This window comes from Monodelphis domestica, chromosome 1, assembly GCF_027887165.1.
Source record: "Monodelphis domestica isolate mMonDom1 chromosome 1, mMonDom1.pri, whole genome shotgun sequence".
NCBI lineage: Eukaryota > Metazoa > Chordata > Mammalia > Didelphimorphia > Didelphidae > Monodelphis > Monodelphis domestica.
The window spans coordinates 460,537,987-460,554,627 of record NC_077227.1 but is presented as its reverse complement, the minus strand read 5'-3'; the positions used below and the strand labels follow the sequence as shown (position 1 = coordinate 460,554,627).

At 49.0% G+C, this 16,641-nt stretch overlaps 2 protein-coding genes across 7 annotated transcripts in view; one reads left to right on the top strand and one right to left on the bottom strand.

Moving 5' to 3' along the window:
• Positions 1-12,144, top strand: part of ENG (endoglin) — a 45,538-nt gene extending 33,394 nt beyond the window's left edge. Inside the window, exons 4-15 of the mRNA XM_007475049.3 lie at positions 1,549-1,714; positions 2,043-2,205; positions 2,544-2,682; positions 3,189-3,366; positions 3,709-3,851; positions 5,127-5,267; positions 5,744-5,782; positions 6,227-6,343; positions 6,495-6,743; positions 7,821-7,875; positions 9,721-9,822; positions 10,122-12,144. Of these exons, the coding sequence (XP_007475111.2) occupies positions 1,549-1,714; positions 2,043-2,205; positions 2,544-2,682; positions 3,189-3,366; positions 3,709-3,851; positions 5,127-5,267; positions 5,744-5,782; positions 6,227-6,343; positions 6,495-6,743; positions 7,821-7,875; positions 9,721-9,822; positions 10,122-10,240 (1,611 nt within the window). The 3' untranslated portion in view covers positions 10,241-12,144. The remainder of the gene's footprint in view (positions 1-1,548; positions 1,715-2,042; positions 2,206-2,543; positions 2,683-3,188; positions 3,367-3,708; positions 3,852-5,126; positions 5,268-5,743; positions 5,783-6,226; positions 6,344-6,494; positions 6,744-7,820; positions 7,876-9,720; positions 9,823-10,121) is intronic.
• The window catches only part of FPGS (folylpolyglutamate synthase), a 40,639-nt gene continuing 36,093 nt past the window's right edge, over positions 12,096-16,641 (bottom strand). For all 6 annotated transcript variants that reach the window (XM_007475051.3, XM_056812455.1, XM_007475050.3 and 3 more), the window contains exons 12-15: positions 15,221-15,371; positions 14,370-14,445; positions 13,931-13,997; positions 12,096-13,296 (exon numbers count right to left, since the gene is read on the bottom strand). In XM_007475051.3, the coding sequence (XP_007475113.2) occupies positions 12,878-13,296; positions 13,931-13,997; positions 14,370-14,445; positions 15,221-15,371 (713 nt within the window). In that variant the 3' untranslated portion in view covers positions 12,096-12,877. The remainder of the gene's footprint in view (positions 13,297-13,930; positions 13,998-14,369; positions 14,446-15,220; positions 15,372-16,641) is intronic.

Here is a 16,641-nt window from a genome sequence, read left to right as displayed (position 1 = left end):
AAATTATAAAATAGCAAAGGCTAGCTGGTTGAGTCTCTTTCTTTCTTTCTTTTTTTTTATTAATATATTTTATTTGACTCTGCGCTCCTACCCCTGAGGTCCGAGTGATCTTTCCGGAAGTTGCCTTCAGAATCGCTGGCCGTGAGGCTGTTTCCTCGGCCTGCGGGGGGGGATGGGCTGCAGCTTCCCCAAGCTCCGAGGGCAGGGACTTTCACTGAGAGAAGGCCCTGAGGGTTGTTGTTCTGAGGACCCTGCGGGCTGGTTGAGTCTCAACAAGAATCCAGAATCAATCAGAATCTTAACAGACTCAGAGTCCAATCAAAGACCAGGTTTTTCTTTGGTCTTCTCAGAGTTAAACAATTTATAAAAACCATAATAGATAGTCAATAGTGGTTCCAAGTTGAGAAAGGAAAACACTGAGCTCCTCTTTCCCTCAGACAGAGAGAGGCAAAGATGTTACCTCCTCCAGCCCTGAGAGAGTCACTGAGAGTGTGTCTCTGCCAACTGCCAGAGAGAGTAATTGACATCGAAAAATGGTTATAACTGTCAGCAGTTGAAATTAACACGCTCTCTCAGCTCTGCTTCAAACTCCAGTTCTTTCTCAAGCAGCCACTCTACTTCTTATCTCTAAACTAATAAAACAGTACTTATTTTCTAATATCATCCTTACAGTCTCTATCCACTGAGCCACCTGGTTGCCCCTCATACTAAAAATTTAACAGCTAGCTCTTTAGTTCAAGCTGCCTCCAATGTACCTCGATTTGTCCTTCTCTTCATCTGCTGCCTTTGAACTACAGATCAGTTGTCTGGTACCTCAGCAGAGCTGGAACTGATATTTCCTGCCACAGGGTAAATTTCATAAAACATACTCAGGGTCATTTCATAAAACTTATCCAGGGTCACATAGCAAGGAAGTGTCTGAGGCTAAATTTGAACCCAGGACCTCCTGACTTAGACAAACAGGATAGAAAAAGCACCTACAACTTTTTCATGTAGGTCCTGCAAGGGACAGGGACCTACATCCCACCTCATGGAGTTAAAAAGCATAGTCCTAGATCCATGGGAAATACTCCAAACAAGTTCCTGCTACAGTAATAGGTTTTTTCTGAGGGTGAGCCGCAAACCCTGACATAGAGAAAGTCTGATCCCAAGTGGAGAAGCTCAGATGGAGACTCACAGAATTCTTTTTCTTCCTCCTTTTCTCCTTTCTCTCTCTCTCTCTCTCTCTCTCTCTCTCTCTCTCTCTCTCTCTCTCTCTCTCTCTCTCTCTCTCTCTCTCTCTCTTTCCCTCTCTCATTCTTTCTTTCTCTCTCTTCCTTCTTTCCTTCCTTCTTTCCCTTCTTCCACTTGACAACTTAGTGACAACTCTGAGATAGAAGGGCAAGGGCTAAGCAAACAGGGTTAAGTGACTTTCCCAGGGAACTAGAAAGCATCTAAGATGAGATTTGAACCCAGGTTCTCCTGACTCCTGTCCTGGCACTCTATCCTCTGTGCCATCTAGCTGCCCTCTGAAGAGCAGCTTTCTGAGAATTTCTCTCATCCTTTTAGGACCCCGATAGGGTCTTCTTCGGGGCAACTGATGTCAACTACACTCCCTTGCCGGACTTCTTCACAAGGGAAGAGCTCCTTGACTGGGCCCAGAGGACACATGGCAACATTACCTCCTATGCAGAGATGGATAACCCCCAGAGCATCACCCTCCACTTGGGTCAAGGTCAGTTTCCTCAAGAAAAAGCCTCCCTCAGGCATAATCTTTTCCTTTCCCCCCAAACTCCCACCTTGGTCAAGGTTTTACAGCAATTTAGTAGCTGGGCAGTGACTAGAACCCAGGACTTCTAATCGAGGACTCTACATTATTGCCTGGAGAGCACAACTTTCACTAGTGGTCCTCCCGCTCGAGGTTCTCCTAGTTTCCTTGATGCTGAGTTGGGCCAGAAAATCTGGCTCCCTTTGGGAGGTCTTGTTTGTCCCCACTGTGGTTATGACAAAAGCAGGAGTGACTGGGTGACCTCTCAACCCTATTCTCTATATCCATTTCCCAGCCCTACCATATGCATTCCCATGTATCCCGGAGTTGAACTTCAACATGGGCAGCCACCTAACCTGGAAGACTCTTGCACTAGGCGTCAGAGGCTGCCGCTTCAGGAAGGGGCTGGGCAAGAAGGTGGCTCACGTTTTGAAGATCACACAGGGTCCCTCAAGCAGGTAATGGAGCTGGCCCAAAGACCCAAACTATTGTCTGGTCAGGGTTGCAAGTACTACTCCCCTTAGCTCCCTGGAGTTCTTCCTGTGTGCCTATGGTCAGCATTCGCCCATCTGGGTCCCATTCTTCTGTCCGTAACTCTATTCATCCTTTGTCAGCTTGCCAGTCTGTGTCCACTCCCTGGGATTGCTGCTTTCCCAACTTGCTCCCATGATTTCTGTTACCAGTCTCCATAGAATGGTCCTATTGCCCAACTCCCAATGGCAAGACAAGTTCTCCCAGGAAGTCTCTCCTCTTCCCACCTAATTACTTGAGTATTTGGGGTGGGGGATTCTTTTAGCCCTCAGACAGTGGAGGTGAAGATGAACTTGAGCTGCCCATTGGGGAATCTGAATCCCACACTGGAAACTGTGCTGATCCTGCAGGGACCCCGCAATATCAATTGGCTGATTGACTCCCACAACAATGTGCAGATCGAGGTAAGCTCAACCTTCTCCCCCCTCTTCCCTCTGCCTTCTCTTCACTAAGGGTGAGAGAAACCAACTCTTAGACACCCCATGTGGATAAGGTCAACTATTTCGTCTACCTCTCAGTTTTGCCCATATATCTTATCCACTTTGGGGAAGGTCAATGAGTTAAGAACTGTTAGAATTGGAAGGGATGGAGGAAGATGGGGTTTGCATGGGTTAGGATAAGGAGCTCCGGAGGAGAAGGAATGGAAGGTCCCCAGCTCTTTGGAGCCAAACAAGAAAAAAGGAAGCAATTTTCACTGTACAATGCTTCTTTCTCTGCCATCCCATTCCTATCTTTGCCCTTCTTTGTCTGTATTTCTATCTTCTTTTGATCTCTTCTCTTCCATCTACTCTCCTTTCTTGTTTCTTCCTTTCTCTGCCATCTTTTCTTCCCTCTTTTTTTCTCTCAATTCCTGATTTCTATCTTCCCTAATATACCCTTTCTGTCTCTGTTTTTATCATCCCTCCCTCAGACCACAGGTGAATACTCCTTCAAGATCTTTCCCAACAACCGCATCTCTGGCTCCATTGGGTCTGACACGCTCCAAGAACTGCTTGATGAGGTCCAGAAGAAGTACAATGCTAGCACCATCGCCTCCTATGTGGAAATTCCAGCCACCAGCCACATTTCCCTGTGGGCCCCTAGTTGTGGTGAGACTACATATTCTAAGATGTTTCTTGGTCCCTTCTGGGAACCTCTTGGGCCTTCTCCAAATCTCAGCCATGATCCAGCACCTTGTAGTCTTGATTGGTCAGAAGGCCTTGGTTTTAGTCCTGGTTCTGCTATTAACTCACTGTATAACTTAGAACCAATCTCTTCACCTCTCTAGATCTTAATTTTCATAGCTATAAAATTATGAGGCCTCTAAGAGTCCTTCTAGCTCCCAAATCCCATGAGTATCACCCTTTGTTGAGTAATTGGAGTATAGGTAGGAGTGGGAAGGAGTTGGAAATGTTGGGTTCCTGGCCTTAATCTCTTGACTTTTCCTACAGCCTCCACAGTAGAAACTTCACCTTCTCCAGTGCTGACAACTCCGTTCATGATGACTTGCTATTTTCCTCTGCTGAGCTCCCTGCTTTTGCCCCAGTGTTCCCCAGACAGCATGACATTGGTGCTAAAGAAGGAATTTATTGCGGTATGGGCAGATATTTGGTTAGGGGAGGCTGCCTAGAGCAGGGATGGTGAAACCATGGCATGGGTGCCAAAGATGGCACTTAGAGTGCCCTCTGTGGGCACACAGACCCCCCCCCCCGAGTTTGTTACTAGAAAGGCAGAGGGACTCAGGTGGAGCTGCTCCCCTCCCCCTCTCCACCACGTCTGATGACATTTTTTCACATCTTCCACCCTCTGTCCAGCAGCCCAATGGGAGCACGTAGGGGCTAAGGTGAGTGGCTCACAGATGGCAGAGCTGGAGGGGAGCAGAGTGCTCAGGCCACTCCCTTTTCCAGGTGCCTTTCATCACCCACCTCAATGCCCGGGAGTGCTTCCTCCCTCCACTGTGTGGGGTAAGGGTGGGGCACAGCAAATGGTGGGAGGAGTGGCATGGCACTGAGTCTAAGGTGGGGGGCAGGGCCCAGCACTCCATCTCTAAAAGGTTTGCCATCACTGGCCTAGAGTATGGAAAGCATTGTTATAGTTTAAAGTTGGGTTTAGAGAAGTGGAAGAAATGTTATAAATAAGTCAGATCTAGGAATCCTTGGATCTGGCTCTGGAAAAGGTAGTAAGATGGGGCTAGAGAGCCAGGCCTAGAAACAGGAGGTTCTGGGTTCAGATATGACCTCAGTTATTTCCTAGTTGTGTGACTCTAGGCAAGTTGCTTAACCCTAATTGCCTAGTCCTTACCTTCTGCCTTTAAACTGCTACTTAAGGATCAATTCTAAGACAGAAGGTAAGGGTTTGCTTGTTTTTTTAGATAGCAAGATGTCATAAATTTATCCAACTCAAATATCTTCCTTCTTGAAATTTTCCTGGATTAACCCTACCAATAATGGCCTTCCTTTTTGGGCCTCATATAACAACTTGTTTGGCCCCTCTGTACTGCACCCATCATGGAATATCACATATTAGAGTTATGTGTTCCTGCCTTCCAACTAGACCTTCAGTTATGTGTCTTCCTCAGCAGAATGAAAGCTCTTTGAAAATAGCACAATGCGGACCACATTGTAGGCTCTTTTTAAACATAATTTCTTTTTCTTTTTTACATATCAACAGCTTTAATAATTGTTTTCTGCCATTTTACAATTATGTTCTCTTCCTCTCTCCCACCCTTCCCCCAAAGGGCACATAACATATATTGTACATATGTGTTATCATACAATACATACCTCCATGTTCATCATGTTGGGAAAGAAGATGTATATTGGATTATAGGCTCTTAACAATGTCCTGATATTGCCCTGCTCCTTCCCAGGTCCTGAACTGTCAGATCAAACACCTCTCCTTCCGAGACCCCAGTTGCCAGTCACAAGAGATAGATAACCAGTTTGTGTTAAGCAGCACCTTCTCTGGGTGCGGGATGAATCTGAAGAAAGGTGTCATTTTAAACAATGAGGTGAGTTGAGACCCGAGCTTCAGGGGACCAAACCCCAGCCAGCATTCCCTACAGTCCAAACAGACAGGGCTCCCCAGTTCTGTTTCCTCCCATAGGCCTTCTTTCCCTACTCTAGAGCCTACATGGTGCCTCTGGGGTCAGTCAAGAGCCACTCTCATGCACTTGCCATCCTTTTGAAACGAATCATTCCAACCTGTTCCAATTCTTGAGGGCACACAGATCTTGAGGACTTTTGATCGGGCTTCAAGTAATCTTTTCGAGCCTCGAGGGCTCCCTTACATTTTGGAATTCCTAGGTTGGACAAATGACTTTTCCTGACTTGCTCACTCTATGACCATAGCCGGGCAGTGAACTTGCCCTACCTAGCCAGCCCTCAGATTTTCCCTCTTAAAATGAGAGGATTGATTTAGACACTCTCCAAGGTCCTGTCCAGCTCTGACACTTTCTAAGTTCTGATTCTTGATTTGTTCCCCCAGGTGACTGTGACCTTAACCTCCAGGTCTGAACCAGTGTTGGTGAGCCGGAATTCCCTTCTCCTTCTCTCCCCCATCTCTCCACCTCCCACTAGATTTCTGGGTTTTAATCCATACTCCCTGGCCTGGAAATGGGCATTCCTCAATTCCCTCCTTGACTCCAAAGAATGGGTTTGAGGGGAATGGGATAGGATTTCCCTCTTCTGTCTACCACTACATGCTGAGATGCAACTGTGTCCTAGTGTAAGGGAGGTTCCCCTCCACTGACTTCCTGTATAACTTTGGTCAAGTTCCATTTTTCAGGATGTTCCACAGAATAAAAGTCATCCACACAAGGTTCATGGCATTCCTGGGCCCAAGATGGGTCCACCCCAACTAAGACCTCTAAGTCCCTCCTGGTCAATGTGCCTGTAACTTGAATGACGATCCCACGTGGATCTTCCTGGAATGGCTGAGAGCCATGTGCCTGCCTCCCATTCCTTACAGATAGAGGTTGAGTGTCTTAACACCAGCGCCTTTTCTGTCCAAATGGAGGCCTACCACAGCCAGCAATTTCTTCGGACCTCTAACACCATTGAGTTGGGCCAGCGAGTCTATGTGCAGGTAGGAGTCGCCCTGCGTCCACCAGTGCCACCCACTCAGCTAGAATGATAAGGGAAGTCCCAGGGTTCCACATCTCCAGTCGTCACCCTGCCCCCCTCGAAGGGCTGGTGGGCTCCCTCCTTCTTGCTGTCCTGAACCACTCTTCCCACAGGTGACAGTGGCCCCAGCAATTGAAGAGCTCATTGCACAACTGGACAGCTGCTCCCTGGACCTGGGGCCAGAGGCTGACCCTGTGGAACTAATCCACGACCAAGTGCCCAAGAGCCCCAGGGTGAGCTTCCTGATGTCAGATTCCTCCAGAATCCAATTCAGCTTCCTTCTCCGGGGTCACATGGTGCCCACGCCAACAGCTGCCACACTTAGCTGCAATGTAGAACTGGTCCTCAAGGCCAGGAAAGAGGTAAGATGGAGACTCTGGGGCAGGAATTCAGTTAAGCAAACCTCTACTAGGAAGTGGAAAGGGAAAAGATCTTGTGGTAGCTAAAACCTGGCTAGCTGTCATCAGCACATAACAAGACAATATGAGCCTTGCGGACAGCACATTTAGAGACCGCTGGATTTGGAGTTGGGAAGGCTTCAGTTCAAATTCTTCATAAATCATACATTTCCTAGCTGTGACTCTGGACAAGTCACTTAACTGCTCTCAGACTCAGGCCCTTCATCTGTAAAATGGGAATAAGAACAACACCCCACAGGGTTGTTGTGAACATCAAATATGATCAAAACAAAAGCAAAAACAAAATATACCACCTTGCTTTGCAAACCCTAAAATGCTAACATTATTCAAGGAGCTCATCATTAAATCTTAATACAAACCTATATCAGACTATTTGCTGCCTCGGGGAAGTGGGGAGTAGGGAGGGACAAAGTTTGAATCACAAAATGTCAGAAAACAATTGTAGAAAATTGTTTTTTTATATGTAATTGGAAAAATAAAAGTCAAACAAAAACGTAAATGCTTTAAGTTTCAAATGGCTGGGAACCTCCTATGGGCTAGATTCCATGGGAGTATACAAAAGTATACAAGATATGGCCCCTGGCGCCACTAGATGGTTCAATGGCTAGAGGGCCAGGCCTGGAGACAAGAGGTCCTGGGTTCAAATTTGGCCTCAGACACTTCCCAGCGGTGTTACTCTGGGCAAGTCACTTAAACCCCATTGCCTAGCCCTTATACCCAGAAGGTAAGGGCTAAACAAAAACAAGCCCTGGTCCCTGCCCTTAAGGGGAGATAAGAGCACACAGAAAGGTCAGTAATGCTGTACGGCTGGATGTAGACATTGTCAGGTCAGCAATATGTCCAGGAAGTGCAGGAGAGGTTGGGGGTCAGGGAGCTCGCTGGGAGCCAGGTTGGTGACAGGGAGGGATGGCATGAATTGTAACTTAAAGAATGAGGAAGAGTTCAGCTCTGTGGAGGGAAGTGAAGAGGGTAGCTGAGACACCAGCCTAGATGACACTCTCTGTTCTTCCCACACTCTAGACCAAGACTACCATCAAGACCTCAATGAAGTTAAACATCAGCAATCCCATACCAAGTGAGTAGAATTTTGGCCTCTTCTCTCTCCTCCCACCCCCGAGATGAATAGCACTTTCTGAGGCTGAGATCTGGGCTTCCTCAACTGACAGGATGTAGGGAAGGTGACATTGGCTCGGGGCTATGTCTGGGGGCTGTGGGAATCCGGAAAGCACCGAAGGGAGGAAAAACTCAAAGATAAAAGCCTGAGAAGAGAAGCTGGAGCTAACTCCAGATGCCTCAGGCTCGTCACATTGAAGAGGACCAGAGAGCTGATCCACCGTGTTTGTCCTTGTGAGTTAGTGTTGCTAAGCAGGGAGAATTTCTCTTCCCTGGAGAGGGCCACAGCTTTGACTTTTGGCTTCACCTCTGAGCTGTTCTGTACAGGAGACTCTTGGGAGTGGAACAGGAGGGGATGGAGCATTCCTCTGGGAGACCAGTTGGACTGGAAAGTAGCTCTTCTTGGCCCGGCTGGCTTCCTACAGAGGAGGGCTCCAGAGAGTGGCTGCTACCCTGGGGAGTGTGGCTCGGTTTCCTTCCTCTCTGGAACGTGCCTGGGACACATCTCTCCCACTCCTAGTAGCCCCCAGAATGGATGACTCTCCCCCTTCCTTCCCCCATGGTTTCCGGCCTCTGTTTGCTTGCCTCCCTTAAGACCCCCTGTCCCCAGTGAGTAGGAAGAGTGGCTGACCCTGGGGCCAGCGCTGATCCTCCCCCTCTCCCCCTCCTTTAAGGCTAGAGCCAACATTCCCTAGAAAGGACCCAGGTGTCCAGGAAAAAGAGGAGGGGCTTTTGCTATCTTAGGGCCTTGGCTTCTTCAAAAGAGCTAGAAGACTTCAGACTGGTCTCACCTTTCAGAGCTGGTGGTGTCAAACTTTGGTGGGTGGGGAGAGTCGGATTGGCTCGCAGCTTAAGAGAAATAAAGGGAGATGAAAAATGCCACAAAATATGAAAATCCCAGTGGCTCTATGGCCAAACTTGGGTGAATAGTCTATAAATCTAGCCAGGGTGGGGCAACCTCCATCACAGGGACAGAGCTGAGCCCAAGGTCAGCTGGCCACCATATTAGGCAGGCCCTGGGAAGACGACCACAAAATCTCACCTTGTGGACTCTGGCAGGCAGATGCTGCTACCCCAGCAACCAACCCCTTATGGTTTGCCTGGGAAGTAATCGTCCACACCCTAACTTCCCATTACCCATTACCCCGAGACTGAGGAAATAAAGGAGATTGTCCCTCTGGGAAAGGTTGGGGAGCCCAGAACTAGTATATAGTGCCAGAGAAAATCTTACCATGGAGGTGAAAAATCCTGAGATCAGGTCTGGATTGTTCCTTGAATGACCAAAGCCAGTGGATATCTTGCTATAAGGGAGCACACTAAAAGGGCCAGGTTGCTTAGAAGATCAGAGACAAGAGAGTGAGACTGAAGGATCTTTGGGGAGCTGCTGATGGTCATTACCAGTGACTCAAAATAAAAGGTGAAAGAAAAGTTGAGCCAAGAGTTGTTTGGGCAAGTTGGCCCTGCCTGGTTGCCAGGGCACCGTCAGCCTAGGTTACTGGCAGTTACCACCCTGGGCAGTGGGGTTGGGTCTGACCTGCCCAAGGAGCCTTGAGATTCAAAGGGACCTGAGGGAGGGCAACTAGGAAGCTCAGTGGATAGTGTCAAACCTCCAGTCACAAGATCCTGGGTTCAAAGCTGGTCTTACTTCCTAGCTGTGTGACCCTGAGCAAGACATTTAATCCCATTGCCTAGCCCTCATGGCCCTGCCATCTTGGATCCAATACATAGTATTGAGTCTAAGCCAGAATGAGGTTGGAGAATAGAATGAAGCTTTCTTCTGACCTGCCACTTCTTTGTCTCCTGCTAGCCCAAGGCCTGGGCATGCCCGCTGTCCTGGGAATCACCTTTGGAGCCTTCATCATTGGAGCCCTGCTCACGGCTGCCCTCTGGTACATCTACTCCCATACCCGTGAGTACCCACCTCCCTCTTGGCCAGCAACCCCTCCCCTCCCCTGGGCCTCCAGACCAAGCATTTGGCCCCAGTGCTTCAATTCTCTCCTTCAGTCCTCCCTGGCTGATCAGGGGGCACCCAAAAGGCGGGAAAGGGATCAGATCTCTCACTCTCTCTTGGAAACTGTTCCAAGGGTTATTAAGAAGATGGGGGTGGCGGTGGGGAGGAGGGAGCCTGGGAGAGAAGACAGTTGGTTTGGAACGTACTGCAGGCAGTGGGGTGGCTTATCACCACTCCAACCACCCGTCCCCACCCAGGTCCTCCAGGCAAGCGGCAGCCAGTGATGGCCACAGTGCCAGCCTCTGAGAGCAGCAGCACCAACCACAGCATTGGCAGCACTCAGAGCACGCCCTGCTCCACCAGCAGCATGGCGTAACCCACCCCAACTCTCCCCCACTGGCCCAGACTGCACCACCTCCGGCCTGATTAGGCTCACTTGGCACCCTCGGCCTGGATCATCCCATCTCCAGATTCCAGGAACCGTGCCTGCCTTTTTCTACACTCTGGACTTTTGGAGAGTCAGCCCGGGCCCAGCCTCTTTGATCCAAAGAGGGTGCAGGGTGTGGGGATGGAAGGTAGTGTCAGGGCGTCATCCCAAGCCCGACACCTTCAGAGACAAACTACACCCCCTCTACACACACACACCCAAGAGCAGAAATGGGTGTTGGCAGCGCCTGCAGGAGAGACTGGCCCGGCTGATAACCCGGAGCCTGGGCCCCAGACTTAGACATTCAATGAATGGTTGTGTCCACCCAAACCCCAGCACAAAAGACAATCCTATCCCAGAGTTTGATGAGTCACAGCTTCAGGCTATGGCCAGAGCTCTTCAGAGGGGACCCATCTCAAAGGACCTCGAATTCAGCATTGGCAATCTGGGTTCCCACAGACAACCTCTCAACTGGTCGTGGAGTTTCGGGGAGTGAGGCCCACTTCCTGAGCTGTATATATGCCTCACAGTATTTTATGTCATTGCGCAAAATGTATGTTATTTTAATATCAGAGTTCGTCACAGAAAGAAATGAGTAAAATTTAAACCCAGAACCAGCCTGCCCACTTCACACTGGCCCCTGAGGGAGGTAAAGGGACCAGAGGAAGAGTGAGAATAGAGTGCAATCCTCACTTTAGTGGGTCATCCACCCTGGATCCTGTGGCGGCTAAGGCCTCTCCTCTTCCCCATGGGCATCTCCCCAAGGCACTCCTTCCTAGCCCATTGCCCAGCTCCCACCAGCCAGGGCCTGGAGCTCTAGAAGCTGAAGATGCTGCAGCAACAGATTCTCTGGTCTGTCCCAGGCTGGGCGGGTGGGATCATGGGCTCCAGAACCCATCAGCTCCAGGGCTTCCAGGAGGGACACAGCTCAAGGGGGGAAGCCTGTGCCCCCCGCCTAGCCGGAGGTGGCCTCCATTCTATATATGCTGCCAAGAACAACAGTGAAACAAGCAAGCCCATACATACATATAGATATTTTAAAGAGATGGGCACTTTATAAATTCCTTTGCTCCCAACAACCCCAGAAGTGGGTCCCAGCATCATTTCCCTTTTACACACAGGGAAGACTAACAAAGTCAAATAGCTTATCTACCGATACATTGCTTGTAATTTGGTGGAGTTGGGGGGATTTGAACCCCTGTATTTTCATGCCACATATTAGCAATTAGCATTTATATGACTCTTTGAGGTTTGCAGAGAAACTTGCAAATCATATCTCATTTGATCCCCACAACAAATCTAGAAGGTAAGTGCTATTTTTCTCATTTTACAGATGAGGAAACTGAGGCAAATAGAGATCAAGTGTCTTGCCCAGGGTCACTCAGCTACTAAGTTCCTGAGGGTGAATTCAAACTCTGGTCTTCTCAATTCTACTTCCAGAACTCTCTCTACTCAGTCACCTCATTGCCTAGAAAGGACACACAGTGTTCTTTCTCTACTGTGGGTAGAGGAACGAGTTTAGCTGTTCCCAGTCTTCACCAGGATGCCAGGACCTATTTAGACCTTTTGCCCAGAACCCTTAGTGAGAGTCTGGAGCATGTCTGGTATAAACTGGACTGGGCTCTCAGGTTCCCCCCTCGTGTCCAGGGCTGGCTTTGTGGGGTAAAGGATATGGGAGAAGGGGAGGATAGAACTCAGCGGCTGGAAAGAAAGTGGTCCAAAGGGAACAGCTCCCAAAGCTACATTTCACAGACCTCAAGCTTCTCATTTGTCTCTGAGCAGTCAGGAATTTGAGGCATAAGTCTTTTGGAAAAAAAAAAAGATGTTTTTTAATTAAAAAAGCTTTAACTCACTATCATCTTGTACTTCATGACTCTGCTCCGCCCCCTCCTTAGGGCCAGACCCCACCCAGGGTCAGGGCCCTCAGCTTTCCCAGAACCCTCTGGGAGGAGGAAATCTATCAAGCAGCAGGGCCCTGGGCCTCCAGCCAGCCTGCTCACACAATGCACTGGGCCCAGGCCAGGAAGACCTCGGCTCCACAGCTTCCGGGCTCCCGAGGACACCCAGGCGGGGGCTGGGGTGTTGGTCTGGGTGCCCTCTAGGGCAGTGTGTGTGGGGGGTGCTAATAGCAGCTCTTAGAGTGGGGGAGTCTCTCCCCATTTCCAGTGACAAGATAACTGAGGCCCAAGGAGGGCTGCTTTAAGGGGACTCACACCAAGTCTGCAGTTCATTAGTGGAGGGATGGGTAGAGGCTGTGACCCAAGAATACTAATAAGTCCTTCTCTCTCAGCCTGGGACTGGAGAGACCACTGGGTGGCCAGCCACTCCTGACCCACCTCCCAGGAGGGGGCCCAGCCCAAACAGCTCCCCTCTGAGGGAGAAAACCAAAGGGAGGCCCCTCCCCCTCCACACCTCACCTTCTCAAAGCAGGATTGCCTTATGTGGCATGTTAAGTACAGAAGCAGAAGGAAAAAGGCACCTGTTGGATGTGGAGGAGTCTGGGGCAGATGGGGCCGGAGGAGGACTGGGAATGACAAGGCCACAGGCAGAGGGAAGAGCTCCCCTCCAGGAAGGAGCCCCAGCCCATCACTGGGACAAGGAGGGATCCAGGAGCTTTAAGACACCGCCCACCAGGTGAAGGCTGCCTGTGACCAGCACCTGGATGGAGGAGGCTTCCTTGAGGAGGACAGCCCCAGTGCTGGCCACAGGGTGGGAGTGAAGCCCCCGGGGAAGGCTGGAGGGCTGGAAGTGGGGATCCCTGCCCTGGCTGATCCACTGCAGGGCATGGGAGATGCAGCTGAAGACCAGGGAGCTGGTGTTGAGGGGTCGGGGAGCTGGAGGCACCAGGAGGAGAGGTCCGTGCAGGGGGCCGCTGCTCGATTCGGAGGTCTGGGCCAGCCAGGGATCTAGGCCTGCCTTCTCCTCTGCCAGTCGGTTCCAGTGTTTCTGGTTCTCTAAACATCGTGTCAGCATGTGGTCCAGGGTGACTGTAAAGTTCTGCTGGTCTGAGGAGTGGGAGGGGGGGCGGGGAAGGAAGACAGGCCAGGAGGATAAGACTATTACTGCTGATATCCACAACAGCCAGGGAAAACAGGGCAAGATGCACAGATGGGGAGGCCGAGGGTCATAGGGGAAAAGTCATCCTCGTTCAACCAAAGTGGCACAGGACAGCAGGAAGAAGTGTGGACCGGGGATCAAGCAACATGGGTTCCAGTCCCAGCTGTCATTAAATTGGCCGTGGACTTGGGTAAACCAGAGGATTTCAATTTTCCCACACGGAGCATGAGATAGGTGAAAGTGGATAATCTCTTGAGTCCCTTCCTGTTTTCCCCACACCTTTGACTGTTAAGACCCTCCATAGGGGTCCTCCTCCCTCCCAGGCCAGAGGTTGGGGATGAGGCCAGCCACTGGGCAACAGACCCCTTCAAAATGAAAGGGGAGAGGGCGTAAGATGAGGAGACCGTCCCTCTCTCCAGTCTTTGCTGCTGGGCATTTGAATGTGGGACCAGCACAGAATGAGTCCTGTTGGAGGGTAGATGGAATTTGTAGGGGAAGGGGAGTGTACAACTTCAAGAGGGATGACTGTCTCCCAAAGCTCCCCCCTCCCCAGGGCACTTTGGGGCCCTTGACATCTCTTACCTGCATTCCCTACAGGAGATATCTCAGTCAGGTTGGGGCAGAAGACTGCATAGTCAAACTGGCAAGGCTGAAAGACCCAAAGGGAGTTTAGTATCGGGCTGTGCCACCTGGAGCCCCCAGCCCTCACTGCAGTTAAGGCTTGGGAGTAAAAACACCTTGGTTCAAGGTGAGGATCTGTGGCTGACTAGCTGCATGACCTTGGGCAAGTCTGTTCCCCTCTCCTGGCCTCAGTTTCTCCACTTGAGAAATGTAAAAATTAGATGACAAAACCCTGATGGTTTCCTTATAGTGGTAATGTGCTAAGGTTCTGAGTGAAGACCTGGCTCCCCCAAGGAAACAGCCCCACCTAGTGGACACTGAGAGAACTGTGGGTTCCTTCAGCCCTGGGAAGGCTCCAAGCAACATCCCATCCCTATCAGCCCCTTCAGAGACCCCTCACCTGCAGCAGCTTCAGCAGAGCTGCTGTGTCTCGTTCTCCTGTGGCATTGAAGAGCAAAACTCGAACCTCGGGGCCACTGTGGATGAGAAATTAAATTCAAATGTACAGACCCTCAATAAAGCCCCTGCCATGTGTCCTGGGGTAGGCAGGAAATGAAAAAGATGCTTTGTGCCCCTAAAGGGCTAAGAGCTGTTCAAGTCAGAAAAAGTGCTTTCTAGAGGGAAAGGAAGAGAGGGACAGAAGGGAGAGAGCAAGACAAAGAAGAAGGAGACAGAGAGAGAGAGAAAGAAAATTAATCCCAGTGGCCGAGTTCAAGGAAGAAGTAAATTTGAGCTGTATCTTAAGAGGATCTTAAGAGAGATGAAACATCGATGATTTCCAGAAATGGGAGGAAAAGGAAACTCCCCTCTAACTCCTAAAATGGGCACCCAGTGACTCATGTCATACCACTGCTTCTGGGACTAGAACTCCAACACCTTGGGGCAGCTAGGTGTTATCCATTATAGAGAGCTAGGCCTAGAAAAGACTTGAGTTCAAATCTAAACTTATATTTGCTATCTTGTGTGACCCTGGACAAGTCACTTAACCTCTGCCTCAGTTTCCTCAAATATAAAATGAGGATATTAATAGCACCTACCTTGCAAGGCTATTGGAGATAATTGTAAAGCACAGTGTCTGGCCCATAGCTAGGCACTTTATAAATGTTAGCTATAGATATAGAGTACAGGACAGCAGGTCTTAAGAGCAAAGTGAATAAGCCTGGAGAAAAGCAGAGTTCCACCATCATAAATCTCCAATCTCCCCTAAAAAAATCATGCCCCTTATTCTCATACCCTGATAAAAGAACTCACTTGTTAGGCTTCTCTTGGTTGAGCACTGCCCGGCGGAACCACCGCACCCCTGCCTGAATACTGTTGGTGGTGTGTGCCCCATCCAGGTACCATGTGAGGGCCCCTCGTCTCAGCGTCTGTGTCCGGCCTAGCCATTCTGTGTCCTGCAGTCCTAGAATAGGGTGATAGAATGGGGAATTTAATTATCAAGTGCAATCTGTCCCATGAAAATTGCCATGATTTCCCCCACCAAGGTCAATTCCATCCTTGGAGTTCCAAATATTTTGTCTCATATCATTTCCTAAAACCTTAAGAGCAAAGATTTATTTAGTCCTGGAAAGGGCCTTGGAGAACATGTAATCCAATTCCTCCTTTTTTTTTTTTTTAAACACTTACCTTCCGTCTTGGAGTCAATACTGTATGTATATAGGCTCCAAGGCAGAAGAGTGGTAAGGGCTAGGCAATGGGGGTTAAGTGACTTGCCCAGAGTCACACAACTGGGAAGTGTCTGAGGCCAGATTTGAACCTAGGACCTCCCATCTCTAGGCCTGGCTCTCAATCCACTGAGCTACCCAGCTGCCCCCCCCCCCTCCTTTTTTTACAGGTGAGGTTAACTGAAGTCCAGAAAGGTCAAATGATTTGTTCACATAGTAAGTAGTATGATCAGAATTATAACCCTCTGACAAACTACATTTTATCCATTTTGCATATAATATAATCCCTTCCACACTAAAAAGATGAGAGTTAGGTGCCCTTGAGATCTGGAAAATCCACACAAAAAATTTTGGCCCTCCCTTTGTACTAAAGAAGTCTGAATTTTTCCCTTTTCATTTACGGGGTGTTTACAATATCTTATATGCATTTATAAGTTGCTAAACTTAATATTTCTAGCCTTTGTGTCATCTGCCAACTTTTGCCTTCTTTTCCCAAAATTTAACTTTTTACTTACTTTAACTTTAAAAAGAGAAATTGTGTAAATTCAGGGTGTCAAAAGATAAAATATATTGATCCATAGGTATATTTTCTGCATTTCTAAACTTTTTCTGGGTTGTCTGCTGGTCTTCACATTATATGGATTCTTTGATGGGGAAAAGTCACAATATGGAAGGGATACCTGTGGTTAGATCTGTTCCCGCTGCTGCCGCTGCCACACCATTAAAGTTTAAGCTGGGACTGTCTGATTATTGCCTTTGTACCCCTGGAACTTAGCAGAGTCTGACACTAATAGTAGCTGTTTACTAAATGCTTATTGACTGACTGACTGACTTAAGAAAAAAGAATTAAAGAATAAGAATTTGGTCAGTGTCTATCTTGCAGGGTTTCAGGATACTACAGTGACCAGTTCTGATCATCTAGGCAGACTTCTCAATCGTGTGGAAAAGGTCAGTTCATTAGGCCTCTGCAAGGGTCTAGTTTGGTGGAAATCTCCCTTTTCCCCCTAA